Here is a 24215-nt window from a genome sequence, read left to right as displayed (position 1 = left end):
GATTAAAAATGGCGGACAAGTTTGGACGTCAATGTTTGGATGGTAACAGATAACACGATTTTTGCAACAACCATTAGAATATGCATCGTTTAAAGCTACTTGAAACGGGGTGATATTTCAGTATGGTGAAAAAGAAAGAGAAAGTGTCCAGGCAATCTGTTAAGAAAGGTATTGTAACACTTTTAGTGATACGTGCAGGCTTTCAACCGTGTTCATACATGCCATCAGCTGTTCTGGCGGCAAAAAATGACAATCATGTTTTTGAATTGAAACCTATCCACATATCTTTATACACCCATTTCTTAGATTTTGAGCTTTTAAAAAGTTAATAAAGGGGTTTTAATTTTATACAGCAATGTGTTTTACGTATGAAACCAATTATTGTAGTTTCAAAATGCATGGTACTATACTGTCATTGACAGAAAAAAAACAATGTTCAATTTCTTGCCTCTTTCACATCCTGAAGTGTAAATAGTATGGGTATGTAAGGTTGATTACACCTTTCATCCTTTTATCACAGAGTAAATAATCAACTATTCATGAAAATTGAAGCCAGATAGTTGGTTTTGACCATTTGGTTGACTGTTATATAATTTGTTCAACATGTTCAAGTATCACAAAAAGCAGTAATGGACAGCTTTTACATTCTTAAAAGTCATTTCTCTTTCTCAAGGCTACTAAAATTTCTTTCCCTACATTCTTTGCTACTAACTTGTAGATATTTGAAGCCTTCAAATGCTTTTGGACACTTTTGTACCTTTTTGACATAGTATTAGTATGGGGCAGCATGATCATATACATAACCAGACACCACCACAGGTACACACACAGGTACAGACATATTCAAGACACAGAAACAAACAAATGACCTCTTTTTCTTACAATGATTAAACAATGGAAATATTACTTCTACAGTAGACATTTTAAGAACAGCTAATCACAGCTATTAACTGTACTCTCATGTAAATGTAGACATTTTCATTCTCATTTTGAATTCTTCTTTTTAATCACCTGTTGTATCATAAACACAACTCCTTTTTTCTGTACTGGTACAAGATGCAATAATTGCATGTATTTCATGCATGCACACCAGCGAGTAATCTTGAGTGACCTGAAGTTTTCTTGTATATTTTAAAAAAAAAGGTATAGATCAAATATTGTCCTGTAAAGTTGGTAATGTTTTAGAGACTTTCACCATTTGACCCCATTGGACCCCGCAAAGAGAAAAAAACCTTTAAAAATTTGAAAGTCCAAATCTATATATGCATCATAGATTGCATCTACGATGACTTTTAAATACTGTATACAGGGTTATTTTCGCCCCATGTTATTTTCGCCCTTTCACGCAAGCAATTTTGCTTCGTTTTAAATTTGCCCACCTGTGAGTAGGGCGAAAGGGGCGAAAATAAAACAGGGGCAAAAATTTCCCTGTATACAGTATGCCTCTATTTATTATGTTCCTTTATTTTCTGCTCAGCATATAATGTGCATGACTTTTTGGACAGTATTTTTTAATCTGACCTGTGAAATCACTTAACATAAAACAGTCAGTTGCATTTTCATAGAGGAATGTAAAGAGAGCACTTTTTATTCTTCAAAAGACTGTGACATATTTTTATAATTTAAGGAAAAAATATGCCTTTGCAAGAACAAAATCTTGGTTGCCCATATGTTTTCCAACATTATCCATTTTGCAAGGAAATGTGATTGTCAGATCATGGCACTCTGGGAACAGGAATATGAGAATTTGTTTGGCTAATGTGCAGATTTCAGTTTGAATTTCCTCTCCTCTTAAATGTTAAGCTTGCAGAGCTTGCTGAAGTTGCTGTATTAATTATAAATTTCAAATGATTTTATCAGATGCAGGAAAGAAAAAAGGAGATGTTGTTATTCACACCGGACTGCCACCAAAGGTTGAAGGTCAGCTGAGATGTTATTGTTGCCTTACTGTCAGTCAGATTAAGTGGTCCTGCCCCTCCCCTCCTGATGTCACCCATGTACGTGTGAGGTGGTGGGGAGAAGAAGGAGATGGGGCCATCTTCAGGTTAGTATTCACTTGCTTAATTTTTTCTGTTCATTGTTTTATGGTTAAATTTATATTTGAATATTGAACAACCAGTTTGACTAGTGAAGATAAATAAATAAATAAAACTTGATAAATAGTACTGAATTCTCTGAAGAAATAAGTTCAAATTTATGCTTTTCTAAAATCTCTTTTTTCAGACCATATGATGCCAGGAAGGGAAATTTTGCCATGGCAAAGACTCTGGCCAGGTACCCAATCAAGTCTGGTCCTAAGCAGTTTGCAGCCTACCTAACTGACATGTCCAGTCTGTTGATAGAAGTACTAAGTGGGGGAATGATGGTACCTGTTGGGTATGCTGAAGTTACAGACATTGCAAAAATATCTCCAAGCTCTCCAGTTCAAGGGTAAGTAACTCGTCTATATTGTATGAATAGGGAAAAAAATTGTATGATTGATAATTATCTTAATTAATGGGGAAAAAATGTGTATTGTTCATGTGGAATGGTTAGAAAATATTGTTGCAGTAGTACAGTCAATATATTAGAATAATTGATTTTCTAGATGGTACCCTGTAATGTCCCCAAATGAAGATAAGATAGCAGATCTTGAGGTCTCATTACAGCTGGAAACTGTGGCAGGTATGTCTGAAAATATTTCTAGTGTAAAAAGTGTAAAAGGTGCTACCTTCCTGTTAAAGGTAAAAAATGCTCTGTTAGACTGATTACCTGGCAAGACATGATTCAGTTTTACGTGTAGCGAAATCGTGAAACTTACAACAGAAGCATTGAGGTAACTCTTTGATCATAATGATGTATAATTTTATTTTGTAGACTCGTATGACAGCCTTGGTGATACCATCCCAACAACAGACATCAGTATGGAGATGAATGGTGCTAACGGATCCATGTACCCACAACGAATACAACACAAACCCTATGCAATGCCACCAAAGAAACCAACAGATGATCCATTTATATCACCTGTTCCAAATCAGGTAGATAATTATTTTTAAATACCTATAACAACATTCATTACAAAAAGCCATTAATATACAAAAATCTTTTAGAAATGGAATTTTTAAAATAATTTGACTAAAATGTTAATTTTACAAATGAAAGGGATTGTGGATTTAAGAAGTGAATGGTATTGTTTATTTCTTTAAGAATGGGTCGGTTTCAAATGGCTATGCAAGCACTGCAGCAGATTTAAGGAAGCAGCTCAATTACAGTTTCCATGACAACCATTCCCATCCACAGCCGGTGCAGTCTGGTAGTTCTGTAGAAGTGACGGCTAATGGCGACATTGTCACGTCAAATCTGGACCAAAACCACCTTAATTTCATCTCACATCCCACTCCCAACCACAGTGCCATATCAGTGCACTCCACCAGTGCTTCACATAAACCCAAATCACCAAAGAAAAAATCATCCAATCATGTAGCTAGTTCACAAACTTTAGCCAATGGCAGTGAAGCCCCAGTAGGAGGGGACGTTCTGTCAATTCTTTTGGAAAGGGGAGATAAATTACGCAAAGAAATGATCATTTCATCCATTGAAGACAATGTTACTCAATCAAGAGAAATTCCTAGTGCTATTCATAGGACTGAGTTGGAAAACAGAGATATGGATATCTCCAGAATGTCTGAAAGGTCAGTTCTCGAACAAATGAATTGTACTGGTTATTATTTAAAACTTGTAAGGATTATAAAGTGATGGAAATGTGGTATACTTTAATTGTATGTATGTGTAAAATCTGAAATTGGTAACACAACCAGGATCATTTTTAATTTAAAAATTGAAAACAATTTTTTGTCATTTATTAGCCGCCAGTCATCAGGAAGTTTTTTGAAGGAAATATTACAGTCTGAGAAGGCTCACATGAATGGACATGTTGAGTTGCCGTTTGAAGAGAATGCTATTGACTTGGTTGTAGGGGAAACAGGAATAGATGATTTACAGGTAAACTAAGCTATGCACTAAATAAATTGTTGAAAAGTTGTTTAGTAACCATTTTTCAGGATACACATATTTTATGATGCATGCACATCTACCAATTTTAGTTTTATGTTGAACATTTATTGTCAGATGTTGAACATGGGAGGAAGAAGTCCAGGTTCCATATCAGATGATATGGATTTGGTCAGTGATCCAGGAGATCCTATTCACAGTGAAACTCTCCTAAAGGAGTTGTTCTACAAAAACCCAGTAAGAATCTTTCTGCAATACTGATTATAATACAAATTATCAAGCTAGTTTGCTTCCTTTATCTGCATATTTTAAAAAAAGAAGAGGCAATAATCACTGTCTTTTCGATTACTTGAGTACATGTATATTTCTCTAGAAGATGCTTTAATTGAATGGTTTTCAGGACAGCGAGGTGAGCGAGTTGAGTGAACTCAGTGATGATGAAATAAAACCAAGGAAAACAGAGAGTAAACTGAGGGCTATTTCTCCTGCTCCATCTATGGAGGACCCTGACAATGCTGTAAGAATCTGAAGTCCAAATGTATTTATACATTTTGAACAGGGATGATATAAATAATTGCATAGCATTCTGCAATTTTTTAAAATTATTCTAAAACTTACTTGGTGAAAAGACGCATGTATATATTCAATATTATTGTATATACTGTATGTATCGATGAATTTCAGCGCCCCCCTTCAAGACGGTCATCTGTCTCGAGTATTACCCTCCCTCTGCCAGTGACAGAAACTCCAGAGAAGGCAACCAAGAAAAAGACAGAGAAATCAAGGACTCCTAAAAGGAAGGGAAGAATTAAACTCCGCAGGAAAGGCAGCAAGAAAAGAAGGAAAGGCTCTCGGTCGCGCAGCAGTGCCAGTGAACTTAGTGACAATGATTCTATTTATACCTCTAGGTCAGAAACCTCCCAGGTGTCATTTGATATGCCAGCTTCTGACCTGGATGAACCTGAGCAAGGTAAGAATTTGATGATCAGGGTTAACAAATGTGCTTGCACCCAGCAGTTTCATAAGATTTGAGATAATCATGTGCATCAGCTAATGTGTCAATCAGAGATTGAGAAGTGTAAAGTTCTGTGTTTTTACATGTGTAGAAACCTGTTTGTTTCATGAAGGAGAGTTCTTTTTTAAACCAAAAATTGGAAGCACAGAATAATATTCTCTAACTAAATCCAGAAAAAAATTTCCCAAACCAGAAATAGATTTTTTCCTTCTTTCTGAATATACATGGAAATGAGTAGTAGTGGCAAATACTTGCACAAATATTTTCATTTTACAGAGGCAGCTCCAAGGCGAGGCAAAAAGAAAGTGGATGGTCTGAGTGTTGAGAGACTGACCTTACTAGGGAGAGTTCATGTGGCCAGGGTTGTCATTGACCACCTCAAACTGGTGGGCTTTGAAAACACAACTCCATCCAAAAAGAAACCCACAAGTAAATCTGTAGGCAGGCCTCCTAAACCCTCACCAAAAGCCAAAAAGGCTGTGTAAGTCAGCAGTATTTAGCTTTCATTTCTTTTTTTTTTTTTATTTTGCTTAAAAGAATTGAAATTCTGGGTGGAAATGTGATGATGTACATGTTCAAAGTATCTGTGTGTATTTTGTAGAACCTACTTCATTGAATACCAGTTTCCCGTTGTGGCCACATCTAGAGATAAACATGCACCTAATGCAATGGCAACAGAGGTTATGAGAGTTGCTTCAAAAAATGTTAAAGATGGAGGTAATTTAGATTTTTATAACAAAAACCTATTGCGCTAATCTAGAAACATGCTTCTATCTTGAAGTTTCATGTTCTAATTCTTTCACATTATCTTTTTTTTTTTTTACAGTTGTGAGTTTTAATCATCGTTCAGTCTTCCCTATAATGTTTGATGGAACAGCAGTGGACAGTTGGTGGAAGTCTGCTCTGGTCTTTAAATTGTTTGCTAGGTCTGCAGGTCAAAAAGTGGTAAGGAACTTTGCATATACAGTTTATGGAAAACTCCTGTAATGATGGAGAGTTTGAGTGCTTGTTAAAAATGCTTTTGAATTACGCTGAAGGTTGCTAAAATTAGTTCCTCAATTTGAGGTAAATTCAGCCTGCTTATTCAAAATAAAATATGAGATCTGGCACAAATGTGTTTATTTTCAGTTTCATTGGATAATGTAGGATCCATACAATATAACTTTGTTTGTTTTTCAGCCAAATCAGGTTGGGAGTTGTGGCATTCCACTAAAATCTGTGTTAAAGTCCGACTCCCTTCACTTGGACTGTTCACTAGATGTACAGGAAAATAGTGTCAACAGACCAAACAGCTCCTCAAGGCGAAGCAGTGATGTTGAGGGAGCCTATGGAAAATTAAAGGTAGGGTTCAGTCCATTGCGGCTGCATGCAAAATTCAGATTTAAACACTTAACAAAAATTATAAATAAAACCAATAATCAGGCTGTGGAAATCCTTCTTTGTTAACAAATCCAGTTTAATTTTAGTTTTATAGAAACTTGCACACTGTTTAATTCATGTTTATCTTTGTATCTTCCTATTAAAACAGTTGTCAGTAGAGTTAGCATCAGATAGCAAAGATTTCTCCTCAGCTTTGGCAAAGACAAAGCTGGCTGAAATGAGTGGAAAAGCCAAAATAGTGCCCATTCCTAAACCTCCCCCTCCCAAACCCCCAGTATCTCAGGAACCAAGTGCTGTTAATGCTCAAAGTCAAGTGCTGCATTTCAACCAATTACGCAAACAGACAGGTATGAAAATGTGTTGTACATATCAATGAATTAGAATATCAATGCCTTTGAAAGAAAACCTACACAGTAAAAAATTTTTGAAGATGTTCTTGTACTCTTTATGTAAAATAATCTTTCAGAATCAGAAATGAAAGAAAGTATAGTGAAAGAGGTAGAAGCCTTTTTACAAAGGAATTCTCAGTCCAGCAGTGTGTCATCTTCCCAGCAGAGGAACTTTAATCAGGGTCTGCTTCAGATCCCAGTGTCCTATGGCCAGTCTGATTTACCAGAGGTATGTGACTGTAAAATTAAAATGTATATAGTTGATAAAGTTTCGATTTTTCTTCAGATAATAAATCTACAAAAGCTTTAATTATTTTTGCATTATGATATTTACATGTACCAGGGATAGACATTAACTTTCAGATTCACTTGCCCTTCGGGCAATTGATCTCAAACTTTGACTTGTCCGAATGCAAAACTTGGTTGCCCAAAATTAGGATGGAACTTAAGACGAAAATTATTAATTACTGCAAATGTTATGAAAAGAAAAAATGTGACGAAATACACTATTGTCAATTTGGCAAGTTGAGCTACCTGGTACCTGAAAAAATTTTGATCTTGCATTTGTACATAAATGTATACCGCTGTACTTGTAAATGTAACCTGTTAACACACACTGCCATGCAGCAATAACCCTCCATTTCCTTTTTAAATATCATATTTTTGAAAATTGTTTGCGGTAGGATCATTTAGTAATTCGTGATTTTCAGTGATATCTGTGAAGCAACGCTTAAGGAAGATAGTTGCTACAAAACATACATATTGCGATCAGGATACAACGTGTTACACTGTACTTATATTCTGTGCTTGAATAATTTAATTTCCTAATAAGAAGTTAACAAAATTTTGTTAGACGTAGAGTGTATTTCCTACGAAAGAAAACAACAAACTCGATTTTTAAATGAATGGTATAATCCAGAAATGCTACCAAGGAATTTCGAATGCAAAACATTGTCAGTGAGGTGCGTGGCGGAAATCAAGTGTTCAATATATTGTTTTATTTATAAATTAATGTATTTAACTAAATAAATATGTACATTTGTATGAGAAAAATTCACTTGCCCGATCAGACAAGTATGTCGACAATTTCACTTGCCCGAACTGAGAATTTACTTGTCCCGGGCAATCGGACAACTGTAAATGTCGATCCCTGTGTACAGCTGAATAAATACTTACATGTAAATGCTGGATATATTGTCCAAAACTGTCAACCTCAGAAGCACTGTAACAATTTGACACAATTATCTGTCTAATTATTAGTTGTTTTTTTTTTTTACCAGGTGCTAACATTGCATACTTTGTTGTTGATTCCGGAGGGACGAAATATCACCCTTAATGGCATTCCCTGTCTTACTTCAATGAAGAGACACCCAGTTTTTCCTCCCAAACCACAAGTACTGTCCTCAGGTAGGGGAACTGTCAAATATTGTCTGACCAAGGACAGAGGATACATTGTAAATGTATTCACATTATGCTGTGGAAATAAAGTTATTCTAAAATTTACTAATTTATGTACCATATCTACTGTACGCTGGAAACTTTAACTTACAATAGATAGTTAGCTACATGTAAATACATAGTTAATGCTGCACGTTTCATGTATGTTTTCAGTGGAGCCTTTATGTACTGAGAAGTTAAGTCTGATAATTCATAAGTTTTTACATTAATGTTCATAGATCCCAACAGTCGCAGTATGAACTCGAGGAACACATATCTGGTATGTAGGATGTTCTGGTGTGATGATGCTGTACATTCAGATGTCAGTTGGAGCGACCCTCAACCTCAGTATCATTTTTCCCAGGTTTGCACAGATATGTAAAGACCTAACATGCCCACATTCAAATTTTGAAAGGCACATGTATTAGTTATTATTAAGTTATGAAGTTCTAGCTACATGTATATTTATTTCACATATCAGATTGCACCAGTGCTTGTTTCTCAAAGTCTGCTGGAAAGAATGAGAAACAACTTTATGATTGTGGAAGTATGGGACAAGAAAACAAATGCAGAAAATGACAAGGTATTTTGACATTTCACTTCTCTCTGTCAATAATTCCGTAAATATTTACCTAAATATACTTAATTGAGTGTGATCTTCCTTTGTAGCTGATAGGTATAGTTAAACTAAGTCTTCACCAGTTCTACATGTCATTTAGAGACCGTAAGATTTCTTCTGCATTGCTCAAATCACAGGTAAGTGTACATTATACGTTCCTTTTAAGAATGCTCTTCAAAAAATTGCATGTCATTCAATTTACGTAAAGTTTACTATTTCAAGTGTATTACAAAACATTTTAAAATGGGTGCTTTTTAAAACATGCTGTTAACTTTTTTATATTTTTTCATAGTACCCAGTGATCGCTGTGGACAATTATCTGCCCATTGTTGACCCCGTTAGTGGGGCACAGTTTGGACAGCTCAAAGTTTTGTTGGCCATGGGTTCAGCAGAGCAAGTGTCGGCATTACAACGAATGAAGATGGAGAATGCCGAGGGCCTACACGTCTTAAGGCCAGCTCATCAGCTGGATGGGTAAGTTGTATATTCATTACTTTCAGTTTTGTGGATACAAATATTTCCAGGTAGAATTTATAAACAGTAGTTTGTGTAATATGTACATTTATGAGTGAATTTGTTTTATTTAGTACTGTATGTTTCATTCTAGAAATATGGAAACTAGTCAAGAAACCCCAGTCAGGAATCAGTTTGGAACATCTGTGTTAGGTATTAACAAGATTCTCTTTGTTGACCTTTGAACTTTTGTGATTTTTGTGAGAATTTTGTTCATGTGGAAAGATCAATAACAGGGTTGGCCGGGAAATACTAATGGTGGGAATTACCAGTGGTAAATACCGGTATTTCCCGTCCCGGGAAATACTACAAATTTTCTCTAAACTGGGAAATATTGGGAAATACTAAGTTATTAGAAATCAATTCTTTATTTTTCTCTAATTCATTCAATCTTATACAAAATTTAAAAATAAAATAAACATAAAAACAGAAGATGAATAATATGGAATATGTCTCAAATTGCTATATAACATATTCAGAATGTATCACCTACTCCAGGTCCCATACCCAAAAGCATTCTAAAACATTTCCCTGGCTGTACAAAAACTGAAGTTTTTCAATTCAAGTTTCTTTTCAGTTTTGTAAAATTATTAAGTTTATTAATTACAAATCCAAGAACAACAAAAAAAACTTGTTTTCATCCTTCTATAAATACTGTAGTTATTACAAACAATCACGTTGTTTTAACAAATTGCTCTGGACAGTTTTGTGCTCCTGTTTTGAGAGATAATTACCTTGAGTAAAACTAAAGGCTTCTTCTCAGATTTGATATTCATACCATACTCTACATTTAAGAATTTTCTTAGATCCTTCTTTAGTTACATAAAAACCCAATTGGGATCTTTGTGTTCATTTCATGGACCTTTATAGACTACATCTGACTCAAGCACTCATGATTGGTATATGAATGTACTGTGTTATGATTACATGTAGATAAAATGAATTACTTGGAAACCAGAATTTTTTAAATCGGGAACAGTGATACCAGGTAGATATCTTAGCCAATAAGGTGTATTACATGTCAATATGAATGAAATATGTACCTATTTCTTATTTCCCAGTATTTCCCGGTAATTACCAGTAATTCCCGGTAATTACCAGTATTTCCCACCGTCCTGGGAAATACGAGTATTTCCCAGTTTTTTGCCAACCCTGATCAATAATGTAAACTTGGCACTTCCGTTCTTGTAAATACATGTACATGTACATTGTATAAAAATTTACTCTAAAGATTTGACCTATATTTTCAGTGGAGCATATCTTTGAGGTTGTGATAGAACGAATCCGAGGTCTTTCTATGTTTGACAACATGATGTGGGGGGAGGCAGACTGCTTCATACAGTATCACTTCCCCACCCAAACACAAACTGAGGTTCCTGGGGCACCAATAGTCAGACACAGTATGTATTAAGTAATCCAAAGAATTTTGATGAAAAGTAATTTTCTTTCACTTTAAATGATAAGTTTCTAAATCCTTTGTCATCATCTAAAGCAACTTATGGATTGGATTGTTACTTCATGTTTCAGACAGAGTGTAAATTTCTGATTATTTCATAATTTCAGGTGTACCAAAGATGAAGACATTCCGCAGTGCCACCACTCTATGTATACCTGACCCAACCTTTAATGATATCACTCGACACAGGCTATGTCTCCCCCAGGGTAGCCCTGTTCAGAGAGAGTTACTTACAGGTAAATTCAAAATACTGCTTTATTCATGGAAATATACATTTTATTCTCAGAGTTTACAAGTTAGAGTTATCTAGAGAGATAGAGTGATTTATCCATTTCTCTGTTTGAATGAAGTTCAAAGCATTATAAGGCTTTGCTACTGAAAATGTACCTAAAGATAATGTTGGATCTTATTTTAAATTTATATATTTAGCATGTGCTGGATCTGGTAGCAGTGGGGGAGTTCCGTTTGAGGTCTGGTGTAGATATTACCACCCCAATGTTAGGGACCAATGTATTGCCAAAGTGAGTACTAAAATATACCATTGATAAATTAGTGTTGTTACAAAATTACAAAAAATAATTTAAAAAAAAGGATATGTTACAATAAGTACAAAATTTATATTTGGATTTGAATGTTTTATTCAGACTAGTCTACCACTAGCCAAGCTGTGTGCTATGGTTACTATGCAGAAGAGAAATGACCGATCTGTCCAGACTTTCACCCTGCCCATAAACTCTGTGTCAGGTGATGGGCAGGAGGTGGACCCAGAGCAGAAGGCAAAGGTAGCAACACATTGTCATCTTTATTTAATCTGGTTGTTGCTAGTGGAAACAAATCATCAATTTTAGATATTACGTACATTGGAATATTTTAATTTGTTACATTTTGTACTTGTAGCAGAAAGATTGTGGCTTGTTGACTCTTACAATTCACTACAAGACACATGTTGTCCACAATGACACTAGTACTGCAGCTCACAGAAACGTAGGACAATCCCAAGTCTGTTTATCTGTTGGTATTCTCAAGGCTTGCGGGCTCAAGGTAGGAGTTCTTGTTTTATGTTGAGGATAAAAATCTCTCTCCTTTATAAACAGCATACTGTCTAGCCTTGATTAGTGTCTCATCATTATAGTAACGTTTTATCTGTTGTTTTGTTGTGCAGGCTGCAGCAGAGGCTATTGCCTACACAGACTCGGGAATGCAGTACCCAGCAGAAGTGGGTGTCAACACCTACATTAAAGTCCAACTGTCATTCCTTGACAAATCAGTAAGTAACGTTACTGTGTAACTGTCATTCCTCAAAAGATCAGTAAGTAACGTTACTGTGTAACTGTCCTTCCTCGACAGATCTGTAAGTTACATTACTGTGAGACTTCTAGTTCATTCAGAAGTTCTGAAAGGATTACATAACATGAAAATGTAGATTTTAAGATAAGTCACTGTGTGTTATATGTTTTTTGTTTGTGTCTGGTTTATGAATTGGTCTGCTTTGTCTTGCGTAGGAGGAGAGAATCACCAGAACAGTTGCCCGTTCTTTTGCTCCCGAGTTTTCCCACACAATGGATTTTCCCTGTAACCTGATCTGGACTGAGGCTGATAATGAGGCTTTGTCCTTGTCAGAAATCCTAGAGAGAGGCCAGCTCAAGTTAGAAGTGTGGCACCAGGTCCCAGGTCTGGCATCAGGTGAGCTTAAGTTCTGACCTCCTTTCACATAACTGGGATTTTAATGTTTAAATGATTTTGTAAGCCCACATAAAATTACATATACGTATATAGATTAATTTTTATATGTGATGAAAAGAGAGTGGATGTTTGTTTTTGGTTAGATTGGAAATGAATGCTGGTAGATTCTTTTTTCCTACAGATATTGATCGACAGATGCTGGTTGAAGATGACAGGAGTGGTAGGAAATTGAGTGATGTGTTGCTGGGAACTTGTGAAGTTCCTCTCTCATCTTTGTTAACTCACAGAACAGGTAATGTACCCTTGAATATACAAAAAGAATTTATGCACTTACAGTGTGCATATGTAATATTGCACACATGTGGAAAGTATTTTGGAAAATGACAATTTTTTATAACCACATGAATCATTTGGAAATTTAAAATCAATTACTTTTAAATAATGTAATATTGATTTGTTTTATAGGAATAAGTGGCTGGTTTCCCATCAATCTCTCACCTAATTCTTCACCAGAGGACAACATGGATGCCTCAGGTTACCATGGAAACTACCTCCATCGAGTTGTAGGGGGTGTGGAGTTGGAGGTTAAATTCGCCCATCACAATGACAGGGAGAAGGTTATACATGCAGGGAGGAGTGTGGGGTGGTCCCCTGTGGATCTACAGGTGGAGGATGAGGAGGAATGGATGAGTGATGGTAGGTGGATCCAATATTAACATCTATATTTATTGATTATGTTAGATCATGAATAATTTTAGTAGTAAAATAATTAGAAAAAGTTTGAAAAATTATTTTATACATTTCGTGATTTTACTTATTTTTCAGATGAAAGTTCAGGTCGCTTTTATAGTGTTACCATCTGTGTAGACCAGGCAAACTTCCCATTAGCCAATGCTCTTACAACTGGTCATGATACACTTGAGAAGGGAGCCAGATGTTATGTTCGTTATAAACTTTATGACAGAGGTACATGTGCATGTAAATAAAATAAAAAAAAATTACTCTTTCTTTAGAAAACTTATCTGAAACATGATATATAATGCTCATGAATGATCATGTAAATGTCACTGGTTTTAGCTGCTGTAATATCCAAAGTCACCAAAATGGCTGACAGTGATGGCATATTGACCTCAGAATTGGGACACAAGCACACACTTCAAATTCCTGCGTCTTCTCCATTTCGCTGGTATGTAACTGCAGTTTTGTTTTATGACAATTAGAAATTTATCTGAGTTTTCATATATAGATCTTTCTTGATAATGAAAGAAGTTGTAAAGATACACACCTTGACCTAGATGTTTATTATATTTGTCAGGTATCTTCGGGAGGAGACGCTGGAGGTGCAGGTGTGGGTCAGTTACAGTTATAACCAGAGCCAGAGACCCCAGCAGCGAGACAAACTGATAGGGACAGCTTACATCAACCTGGAGACACTGGCTGACAAGCGACGCTCGCAGCACAGAGTTAGGTACGAAAATTTCTCTCCTACAGAATCTTTGTTTTGATTGTAACCTGTCTGAACTTTGTATACTTGTTCACGGTAATTGTTTTAGTTGGCAATTTGGCCATTTCTATTGCAAGTAATTTTGATCATGTTATTCACAGCCATGATGAGTCTGTCATATTATCGTCATCTTATTATTTTTGTAGTGGGCTTTACCCATTATTCAAGGCAGGAGGAGCTAATTTAGGAGGGGCCTGTATTCAGGCTCATGTGACATTAAAACCAATGTTTGGGGTTCCAAATCAGGTAAATAGTGTGACTTTAATTTATGACTGTATTTTTTTTTGTGAATATCAGTCATTCACAGTGTATACAAAAGGGTAAAGTTTTAAAATACAATATAGGCATAGGTAGAAGAGGGTTTTGAATAGAACTAAATTTCTCAGTTTTAACATTGGAAACTCTATTATTCAACTGGATTTTCTAAACTATATAAACATGAATTATATTGTACATGTATGTCCATGTCATGAATTTCAGAGGGACAATGAAGCTAATATGTCCGATATCCATGACACTGATTACGACCCCAATGACAGTTTCCACCAGCTGACTGGCCAATCAAAACGTGCCAAATCCCCCAGAAAACAGGCCAGACTTCAGGAGGAGGATGAAGAAGTTGTCCCAACATTCTCTGTTATGATTTCAGTGGAAAGAGCTATGCATTTACCTAGGGTGTCAGAGCAAAAGAGGTTAGAACTATATGTATTTCAATTCTGTGTTACTTTGTAATTGACAAGGATCATGCTTTGTAGGAGACTTAGTCAGATGACCTCGATATACAATAAAACACGCTTATAGTGAAGTGGCAGGGATGAACAGTTGATTCATTATAAACATAATTCTTTATCTGTTAAGTTTACAATACATTTTTAGAACCATGGGGATTGAAAATCACTTCTGTAATTCATCATAAATGTGTTCTCTATAATCATTTTTTTCTGTACATCTAATACAGTATTGATGCTATTTTGCATTTCTGTGTACATGTACAAACTATTTACATGTAAATTGCATTTTTTTTAACAGATCTGGTGAACAATTGCCAAATGCATATGTTTCCTACCAGACTGCTGAATCAGCTGATCCTACATTCACTGATGTGTTTCCAAACTCCGACAATCCTATCTGGGATCATCAGAATGAAACCAGACTCAGCACAGAGCTCCTCTTTGAGGAAAACAAGGTGGGTGCTGGAACATTACTTTACAGCGTTAAGCAGTGTAACATTACTTTCAGAACAGGCTGTAAATAAATTTGAAATGTTTCACCAAGCTACATGTACCTGTTCCTTTTACCTGACAATGTAATCAAAAAAAAAATTTCTTTGATATAAAAGCTAGTAATAAAAATATGTTTACATTTAGTATTTTAAATAGTGTTTTGCATTGTTTGATTTTAGAACTTGGTATTCAAAGTCTGGCACAAACCTAGCACTTGTGGGAAGACTCCAGACAAGTGCTCTGATAGAGTGCTGGGATTTGTCTCGGTAGATTTAACTCCCTTGTCCACTGGACTCCAGCAGATGTGTGGCTGGTACAACATCACTGACTTTAATGGACAGTGCCAAGGGCAGATCAAGGTCAGTGAATTAAATATTAAGTTCACATTTTAGTTGATATACAGTACAATTCGTTTATTATCATAGTTTATTTGTCAGGCCAAAACTTTATAATAAGCGACTTTTATAATAACCATGGTCGGCTGAAATTCTTGTCGGACGGCTGACAATACGACGTTTGTGTAAATTATTGGATGTATTATACATCTTACGTTACATATAATTTCGATTTTTTAGGTTTATTTGAAATACAAGTTAACTTACATATCATTTCACAATATTTACTTACTGTTTCAACTTTTTATTATAAATAAATTCACTTAAATAAAGCTTAATACTCTTCAAACTCAATCTTCTAGATCCCTTGGCATCCATCTTGTTTATTTTGATCTACTTTCATTTTTAATTTATGGTCTTTCAAATTACAAATGTTTCGTTTCGTTTTTTTTTTGGTCACATATTTAATAAATTGACACAGCAACAAAGCATGCATTCAAATTGTTTCTTTTATTCATCCAAAGTAGACATAAAAAAAATTACCTATTTACACTTAATGTCGCCGTATAATTAAAATTAATTGATACACTGATGAGCATATGCATTCAAAGCCGCTTGTACAGACTGGTGAAAGAGTTAATTTCTCTTAATTATTTCTTAATTAATCGGGTAGTTTTGTAAATGTAATTAACTATGAACATTGATCCAGACACCAAGCGTAAGAAAGCTTAGGTTAATATTGACACTAAATTTAGTTTCAACACATTTGGTAAAACGTATTTATTACGAACGTACAATTCAGGATTAACATAAGAAGAAAATAAGTTATGAAAAAAAAGAGTTCGTGTTATCCTGTCATGTACTTCATGAAATAAACAGACTCCCTGTCAATTGCTCAGGTAAGTGCACTGAAGTGTGACTAATCTCCCCAGTCTTTCACTATCGGCAAATTTCAAAGTGAAAATCAAGCCATTGTGTATAGACAAGCGAGAGTGCATGAACCACAGGTGTAGATAGGTGTTATCTTTTGTTTTGTTGATTGTCCCAAGAGTGAAAAGGTGTGAAAAAAATATTACGGACGGAAATTTTCTATTATAGTAAGCGAAGTGTATACTTTTACCTATGATAATAACAGACGAAATTTATAATGAATTATTAAGAAATGGTTTTGTGTTTCAGATATCTATGATAAAAACAGAAGTATGATATAAAACCGGTATGATAAAAAACGAATTGTACTGTATTAAAGGGAACATTCATTAAAGATGCAAAATTTTTGAATTTGACACCCATGAGAAAGGGAATTTTTTTTGTTCATCACCATCTCAAAATCAAAATATTCGATTGCATTTCAAAGGAATAGATTAACTTAAGCATTCATGCATGCTATTTAATCTTTTATGATTTTTGAAATACATGTAAATATTTTTTTGGTTCAATTTCATCGAGGAAAGAATTTAAGCTAATCATTCTTTAAATTTTCAGGTTAACATTATTCCGCAAGAATGTCTGAGACAGTACAACCAAGACACCAATTCAGCAAACCAACCAGCCAGTCTTCCAGTGAGGAGTGAATCATCCGTCCACCACCTTCCGTCCTGGATCCATGAACAGCCAATGTCTTTCCCTCTCACTAGCAAACCTTTCTCCTCTAATCTACCTCAGTTTGAGCCTTCTCCATTGACCAATATGCAGCAGCCCCATGCTTTGCAGCAGCAGCTTGTTGAGAACATCAGACTCTTCCTTGATGAGCAGCAGGCAACATTAGATTCTAAACCAGACTTCACAGGGATCAGCATAGAAAGAGAACCGTCCATTCACTGGGTCCCCAAAATGCCAGAGCACAAATTTGAAGAGCCTAGTGATAGCTCCAGATCAATTCTTTTTGGAAATTTAAGGTACATCTATATTGTTACTAACATTTTCTTGCCTGAAATAAGTCAGTGAAACTTTACAGGTAACTGATTAACAGCATGAAATTGGATTCTTAGTTAACTTTTTTTTTTGCAGGAAACAAATGCAGGACTTGGATCTAATAACATCAAGGCTGAAGCAAAAGTTAACTCCGATATTTACTTTGCCCCAGCAATTCTCTTCCGAACCAGAGGCTCCTGTGTCTTGTCGCTCCACAGGACATGCCACTCTGACTTCCACACATTCAGGACTAAGCACTATCTCCACACTCCACTTACAACACAGTCAGAGAGACTCCTCACATACTCCGGAGAGTGAGCTGCTTCTGACGGCCTCTAATGAGGGCGAGTCCTCGAGGACAGGTGTTGACTCAGGTGTTCTGTCGGTGACTCACTCGAGTGAAAAGTACCAATATCAGGAGGCTCTGGACTCACAGAGGAGTGATGGACTAGAAACATTTAGACTCAGATCCCTGACTCGAGAATATAATAAGGACTCACCAAGAGATCACAATTCTGACACTGGGATTCATTGTCCGTACACATCTCGTGAGGAAGATTCTTCCTCAAACTCCAATGTTGGGAACACACCAAGAGAATCACACAGTAAGAATAGCACCCCAAGAGGACTAGCTACACACAGTGTTGGGAGTACTCCAAGAGATCCATACTCTGTGTCAAATGGATCCAAAATGTCAGATCCATCTTCATTGGGATTTCAGTATCAGGGGGATATGTCTTCCAGGAGTCATATGTCAGGAAGAAATGGAGTACAAGATGTCACTGGAAAATCTGTGGACGTGATGTTTGAAAGAGATGAGAATAACTCAAATGTAAATTCAAACTTAGAAGAGAAGAAAATGGAACCAAAGGATATGTCTGTCATTGAGGAAAATGCAGATGAGAGTGGAGGGGAGGGTGATGAGAAATATTATCACCGATACAGGGATATTCTAGACGAACAAGACAGCGAAGGTTCAGATGTGGAAAGTGAAGCGGATGTAGTGGTACCTAGGACATTGAATGATGTTTCAGGCAAATTTGGGGGAATACCTGGCCATGAGTTACACTCATCAACTGGACCAAGAGAATCCCCCCGGGAGTTCCAACAGAGTGATCACACCATGCCATTCGATGTTAGAAGTGATTCCAGGAGTGGATCCAAATCTAGCCCAGGAAGTGGATCCAAATCTAGTTCCGGCAGTAAAAAGACCTCTGAGGCAGAGTTGTCAGACCAGGAGGAACCTCTGAAAGAAAATCTGCAGGAATCAAGGTGTGATAAACACCAGTTTTATGTGGAGAAGGATAGTTGGTTTTCTGATGAAGAACTTGACCTTCAGAAATCAAGTTATGTTCCCTCTAATGGACCTGAATCATTAAGGGTTAATTCTTTGATTGTCCAGGAAGAATATGAAGTTGAAGAAATTGTTGAAAAAGACAGTTGGTTTTCAAATGACCACAGCAAATCAAATTTAGATGCATCAAATTTTCCCAATGAAAATGACAGTAGTGATGTGATTTTGTCGAAAAATACAAAACATTTATTATCAAAAGTGAAACTTGACACAATTTCCTCAGCAGGAAGTAGAGAATATGACAGTTTTTATTTCAAAGAAGAGAGGGAGTTGCTAAGCAATGTGGACTTAGACTCCGTAACTTCAGGAACAAATACGCAAAAAGGAGAATCTGTGCGGAACTCCACCACGTCATTCCATGTAAGTCGGAGTGGTGACCATGAAAACTATCATCTAGAAGAAACCAGCATTGAGACTGTCCCCCAGTCACCTAAACAGATGTATTCTCATGTTGTTTGTGAGTTAGAGGAATTCTTTGAACAATCCAAATCAGAAAATGCCCGAGTTCAGTTTTCACAAGACAGCGAGGAGGAACAGGAGGGGGGTTTCCTTTATTCTGGAGAACCAGAAAATAGCAGTAGTGATGTAGAGGGGGAGGAATTTGTGGAGGAGGATGAGGAGAGAGTTGAAATTCCTGTACAACAAGCAAACAAAACAGACATTGGAAAACAAATTCCCAACTTCTTTCTACCTGTGGAGCATTTGCAGGAGTCGATGAAAGTTCTTCATTTAGCCACCAAAGGCATGCCAGGGAATGAAGCAACAAATGAAAAGGTAAAAGACCTTTATCTCATAATATTTAAGAATTTAAATATACATGTAACTTGTTAGCTCACCTAAGCTGAAGGCTCAAGTGAGCTTTTCTGATAAAAATTTGTCCGTTGTCTGACGTTGTTGTCGGCGGCGGCTTCGTTGTAAACTTTTCACAATTTCATCTTCTTCTCCAGAACTTCTGGGCCAATTTCAACCAAACTTGCCACAAAGTATCCTTGGGTGAAGGGGATTCAAGTTTATTCAAATGTAGGGCCATGCCCTCTTTCAAGGGGAGATAAGAAAGAATTAGTGAAAAATTAATAGCATATTTTAAAAATCTTCTTCTCAAGAACCACGGGGCCAGGAAAGATGAAACTCATGTGAAAGCATTCTCAGGTAGTGTAGATTCAATTTTTTTCAAATCATGACCCCCGGGGGTAGGGGGGGGCCACAATGGAGGATCAAAGTTTTACATAGAAATATATCGGAAAAACCTTTAAAAATCTTCTTCTCAGGAACAGCAAAGCCATGATAAGTCATATTTATATGGAAGCATCTTCAGATAGTGTAAATAAAAGTTTGTTCAAATCATGACCCCCGGGGGTAGGGTGGAGCCACAATGGAGGATCAAAGTTTTACATAGAAATATATAGGAAAAATCTTTAAAAATCTTCTTCTCAGAAGCAGCAAAGCCCTGATTGGTCATATTTATATTGAAGCATCCTCAGATATTGTAGATTCAAATTTATTCAAATCATGACCCCTGGGGGTAGGGTGGGGCCACTTTGGAGGATCAAAGCTTTACATAGAAATATGTAGGAAAAATTTTTAAAATCTTCTCAGGAACAGCAAAGCCCTGATTTATCATATTTATGTGGAAGCATCCTCAGGTAGTGTAGATTCTATTTTGTTCAAATCATGACCCCCGGGGGTAGGGTGGGGCCACAATGGAGGATGAAAGTCTTAAATAGAAATATATAGGAAAATATCTTCTGATGAAGAACTGCAAAGCCATGATTAGTCATTTTGATAAGGAAGCATCCTCAGGTAGTGTAGATTCAAGTTTGTTAAAATGACGACCCCTGGGGATAGGGTCGGGCCACAATGTGGGATCAAAAAATTTTACATAAGAACATTTAGAAAAAATATTTCTTCTCAAGAACAGAAAAGCTATGTTTAGTCATATTGATATGGAAGCATCTTCAGGTAGTGTAGATTCAAGTTTGTTCAAAGTGATGACCCCTGGGATAGGGAGGATCCACAATGGGGGATTAAATTTTTACAGGGGAATATATGGGAAATTTTTTTAAAACCTTCTCAAGTACAACAAAGCCATTTGTTATATTGACATGGAAGCATCATCAGGTAGTTTAAAATTCAACCCCCCCCCCCCCCCCCCCCCACAGGCCTAAAAAAAAATTATGTCGTTTCCTGTAACATTCCCAAAAAATCAAGAGTCGGTAGGTTGGGATTTTTTTTTTTTTGCTTGTGGATAATAGGGTCTCAGACATCCCCGGACTGAATTAACCATGTGTTATATATAAAGTGGACACCCAACATGGCTGCCTAGCGACAGAAAACGAACTTCAAAAAGTTGTGGGTGGAAATTGTTGTTACAATAATGATTACTCTTTATATTCAAGGTAAATGTTGTTTAGGATGACATATTTTATATCTCAAATAAAGCTACAATTAATATTTTTTGAATAAATGGAATCAGCTGATTGATCAAACCAAAGAGCAAATGCAGATTTGACAGGAAAAAAAAATCCGCCCGGGGGTAATTTGAATGGGTCGGTCGGGTTACAGGAAACAAACTTTTTTTTTTTTAGGCCTAATCTTTTCAAGCCAAGGTGCTCAGGTGAGCGATGTGTCCCATGGGGCTCATGTAAATTATTGAAAATATGCAAATAAATGGTGCTAATATCAACTTTAATGATAGAGATTATGTATTCCATGTCATGTTATAATTGTGTAATATTCATATGTTTCAATACACTATATAGCTAAATTATTTCAGTGTATATGATAATTGTGGATAATAAGTGAAACACTATTATCTTATCACATGTATAAGAAGTGTTAAAATATGTGAAGTGATTCTCAGATTTTTTTTTTTTTTTTTTTTTTTTTGTCTTTTTGCCAGATTTGTAGTACTTTTTAAAAGATTACAAAAGTATTTTTGTCAGATGCAGTAATTTTTTTTCCAATTTGATAACTCCTAAATCTATCTCTTGCAGGAACTTAGTGTTGAATGCAGGGAGGAGAAAACTCAAGCAGCCGCAGAAATGAAAAACAAACTCTGTCAAAACACTGCACAGTCACGCTTTACTAATGGGCCAGTCAAGAGCAGACAACTCCCAACTGCAGAGGAAGCCAAGAGGATTGCTAAAATTTTCTCATCTAAGGCATCTTAAACACATGTATAATTTGCTCCAACTTCTTCAAGATTTATTTTTTGTTAATTCCTTTATCTCATTAAGTAGACTCATTTAGTGAAATATGTATCACTACCGATATTATAGATCTGATGTGGATTAAATTTATGTAGATTCTTTGGAGAGGACATTAGAGAGCTAGACATTAATTTCATCTATTAAATTAAGAGACATGTAACAAATAACGTTGGGATAATTGCCCATCCTAGAAACTAAATACAAGGGTGATAAAAAGTTCTGAAATTAATTTATTAATAAGAATTATCAAGAAAACCTCCTTCAGCTCTTTCGGGTTTAATGTCAAAAAAAAGTGAACTTGAAAAAATATTTGGAAAGGGATGAGCAAATACCTACGTCTTTTGTCTATTGTTTTGTATTTTAGTATATAGTTCAAAACTTTTGATCACCCATGAATGACCCTCATATGGCCTTCCCACTCACTATTTGCGTTGTAGAATGTCCACCAATGGACAGATTTAGATCTAGTCATTCTGTTAAGAAATAAATTTTTGGTAATTCATGAGGACATGAACTATGTCTCTTTATGCCAGCATATTTCATGAAGGGCATTACCATTTCATGATAAATATGGAGACATGTAGCATTGTGTTTCATGTATCTCCAGAATTTCCAAAAATTAAATTCATATCTTATATTTACATTATTTATCTAATGGCTTGCAACAAAATATGTCATTCAACTTTCATTTTGAAACAAAGCAGTTTGCATTATAGTTTTGTCATCAAGTAAGATAATATTGACATCACAATGGAGATATTCAAGTTCATCCATGGTAGTTCATGAGGGAGCAAACCATTTTTTAATTTGCAAAGACTTTTGGGGGAAAATATTTGGAAAGGTAAATATTTTCCTGTATCCCATTAGTTGCTTGTTGAATTCAAAAATTTGAAGTCTAAAATCTGAAACACTGCTTAACAGTGTGAAAAAAAAATAACTGCTTTTAAAAATGTTCTGTTGCTCTCTTTGTGGTAAACGCAGTAAGAAAAATTTTCCGCTTTTTACTTGATATTAATGCATTTAATATGTAACCTAAAATACTAGTATATGTCCTTGTTAGGTGTCTGATTTATCAATCCTTATCTGTGATATTTGAGTCTTATCCATTGATAGGTATGAATGAGATTTGTATGTATCTTATCTATTCTTAAGTGTGAGTGAGTTTAGTATGTGTGCTTTTGTGGTTTGTTTTGGAGTTCTGCAGAAATCCTTTAGGGCTACATGTATATGGATTAAAAAAAATAACTTTGCAGGGATAGAAAATCTCACTTTTAGAGTTTTTCAATTTTGGTGCTTGTTAGAATTTTGAACACCATTTTATGTGACGTTCTTGGTTACAGATATGTTTTGTTTAATGATAAAGAATATTTCAGGAGGATGTAATCTGCAAATATTTAATATATGTGGAAAGCATCTCTTCTAGTATATGTACCAGTATGTAAAATTGTATCTTTGAATAGCTTGAAATTTATAATTCCAGTACTAGGATTTTGAAATACGAGTAGCTGAATTGTTGATGGAAGAAGTGTTTGTATATTTGTAAATATTATCCGTTATTTATTGCATCAAACTCAGATATTGAATACATTTTGATATTATTTTTAGAGAGAAACGAAAAAAAGAGAGAAAAAAGAATGAAATAAAAATAATAAATCATTTTCATGTGTTGAGTTTTATTGTCATATTGAAAGAAGGCTTTGTATGTGGAAATGGGGGGGGGGGTGTTCTGGGGCTCATATCTTTTGCTCAACTTAGCCAAAGGCTTACATAAATTACTTAACATTTTTCATACCAGTTTGACAATGAACTTTAAACAAGAGGCCCATGGGCCAGAATGTTCACCTGAGTAACTTAGGCCTTGCTGTTTCCCACCTGATTTCCCCCCTTGTAGTACTTATTGTGGCCCCACCCTAACCCCAAGGGTGATGATTTGAACAATTTAGATTCTACACTACCCCAGGATGCTTCCACTTCAGCTTTTCTGGCCCAGTGGTTCTTGAGAAGATTTTTAAAGATTTTTTCTAAATATTTCAATGTCAAACTTGGATTCCCTATTGTGGCCCTGCTCTACACCCGGGGGTCTTGATTTGAACAATTTAGAATCTACACTACCCCAGCATGCTTCCACAAGTTTAAGCTTTTCTGGTCCAGTGGTTCTTGAGAAGAAGATTTTTAAAAAATTTTTACTACA

General features: G+C 35.7%; 1 protein-coding gene across 1 annotated transcript; it reads left to right on the top strand.

Moving 5' to 3' along the window:
* The first annotated feature begins 19 nt into the window (after positions 1–19).
* Positions 20–23651, top strand: LOC133192219 (C2 domain-containing protein 3-like). Its single transcript, XM_061328194.1, has 41 exons — positions 20–168; positions 1861–2044; positions 2224–2430; positions 2588–2664; positions 2857–3020; positions 3190–3674; positions 3849–3984; positions 4111–4230; positions 4394–4510; positions 4678–4963; positions 5285–5489; positions 5610–5725; positions 5835–5953; positions 6188–6349; positions 6537–6735; positions 6855–7006; positions 8058–8184; positions 8454–8578; positions 8696–8797; positions 8884–8970; positions 9126–9307; positions 9441–9499; positions 10597–10746; positions 10910–11038; positions 11232–11323; positions 11447–11584; positions 11700–11843; positions 11965–12069; positions 12305–12485; positions 12667–12777; positions 12951–13181; positions 13311–13451; positions 13563–13671; positions 13801–13953; positions 14136–14235; positions 14470–14681; positions 15019–15175; positions 15392–15571; positions 17033–17445; positions 17558–19589; positions 21809–23651. The coding sequence occupies exons 1-41, from the start codon at positions 123–125 to the stop codon at positions 21983–21985; spliced, it is 8412 nt and encodes a 2803-aa protein (XP_061184178.1). The 5' UTR covers positions 20–122; the 3' UTR covers positions 21986–23651.
* Positions 23652–24215: the final 564 nt, after the last annotated feature.

The sequence above is a fragment of the Saccostrea echinata genome, unplaced genomic scaffold (assembly GCF_033153115.1).
Source record: "Saccostrea echinata isolate AGI-Se365-2 ecotype Australia unplaced genomic scaffold, CSIRO_AGI_Sech_v1 ptg000025l, whole genome shotgun sequence".
Taxonomy (NCBI): domain Eukaryota; kingdom Metazoa; phylum Mollusca; class Bivalvia; order Ostreida; family Ostreidae; genus Saccostrea; species Saccostrea echinata.
This window is presented reverse-complemented; position numbering and strand designations above follow the sequence as displayed.

What these genes read in the sequence shown, in the direction of transcription:
- LOC133192219 (XM_061328194.1), top strand. Translation starts at nt 123, where the DNA reads ATGGTGAAAAAGAAAGAGAAAGTGTCCAGGCAATCTGTTAAGAAAG. An exon ending in ATCTCCAGAATGTCTGAAAG is followed by an intron (nt 3,675 to 3,848) that starts GTCAGTTCTCGA and finishes GTCATTTATTAG; the next exon opens with CCGCCAGTCATCAGGAAGTT. An exon ending in GGAGGAATGGATGAGTGATG is followed by an intron (nt 13,182 to 13,310) that starts GTAGGTGGATCC and finishes CTTATTTTTCAG; the next exon opens with ATGAAAGTTCAGGTCGCTTT.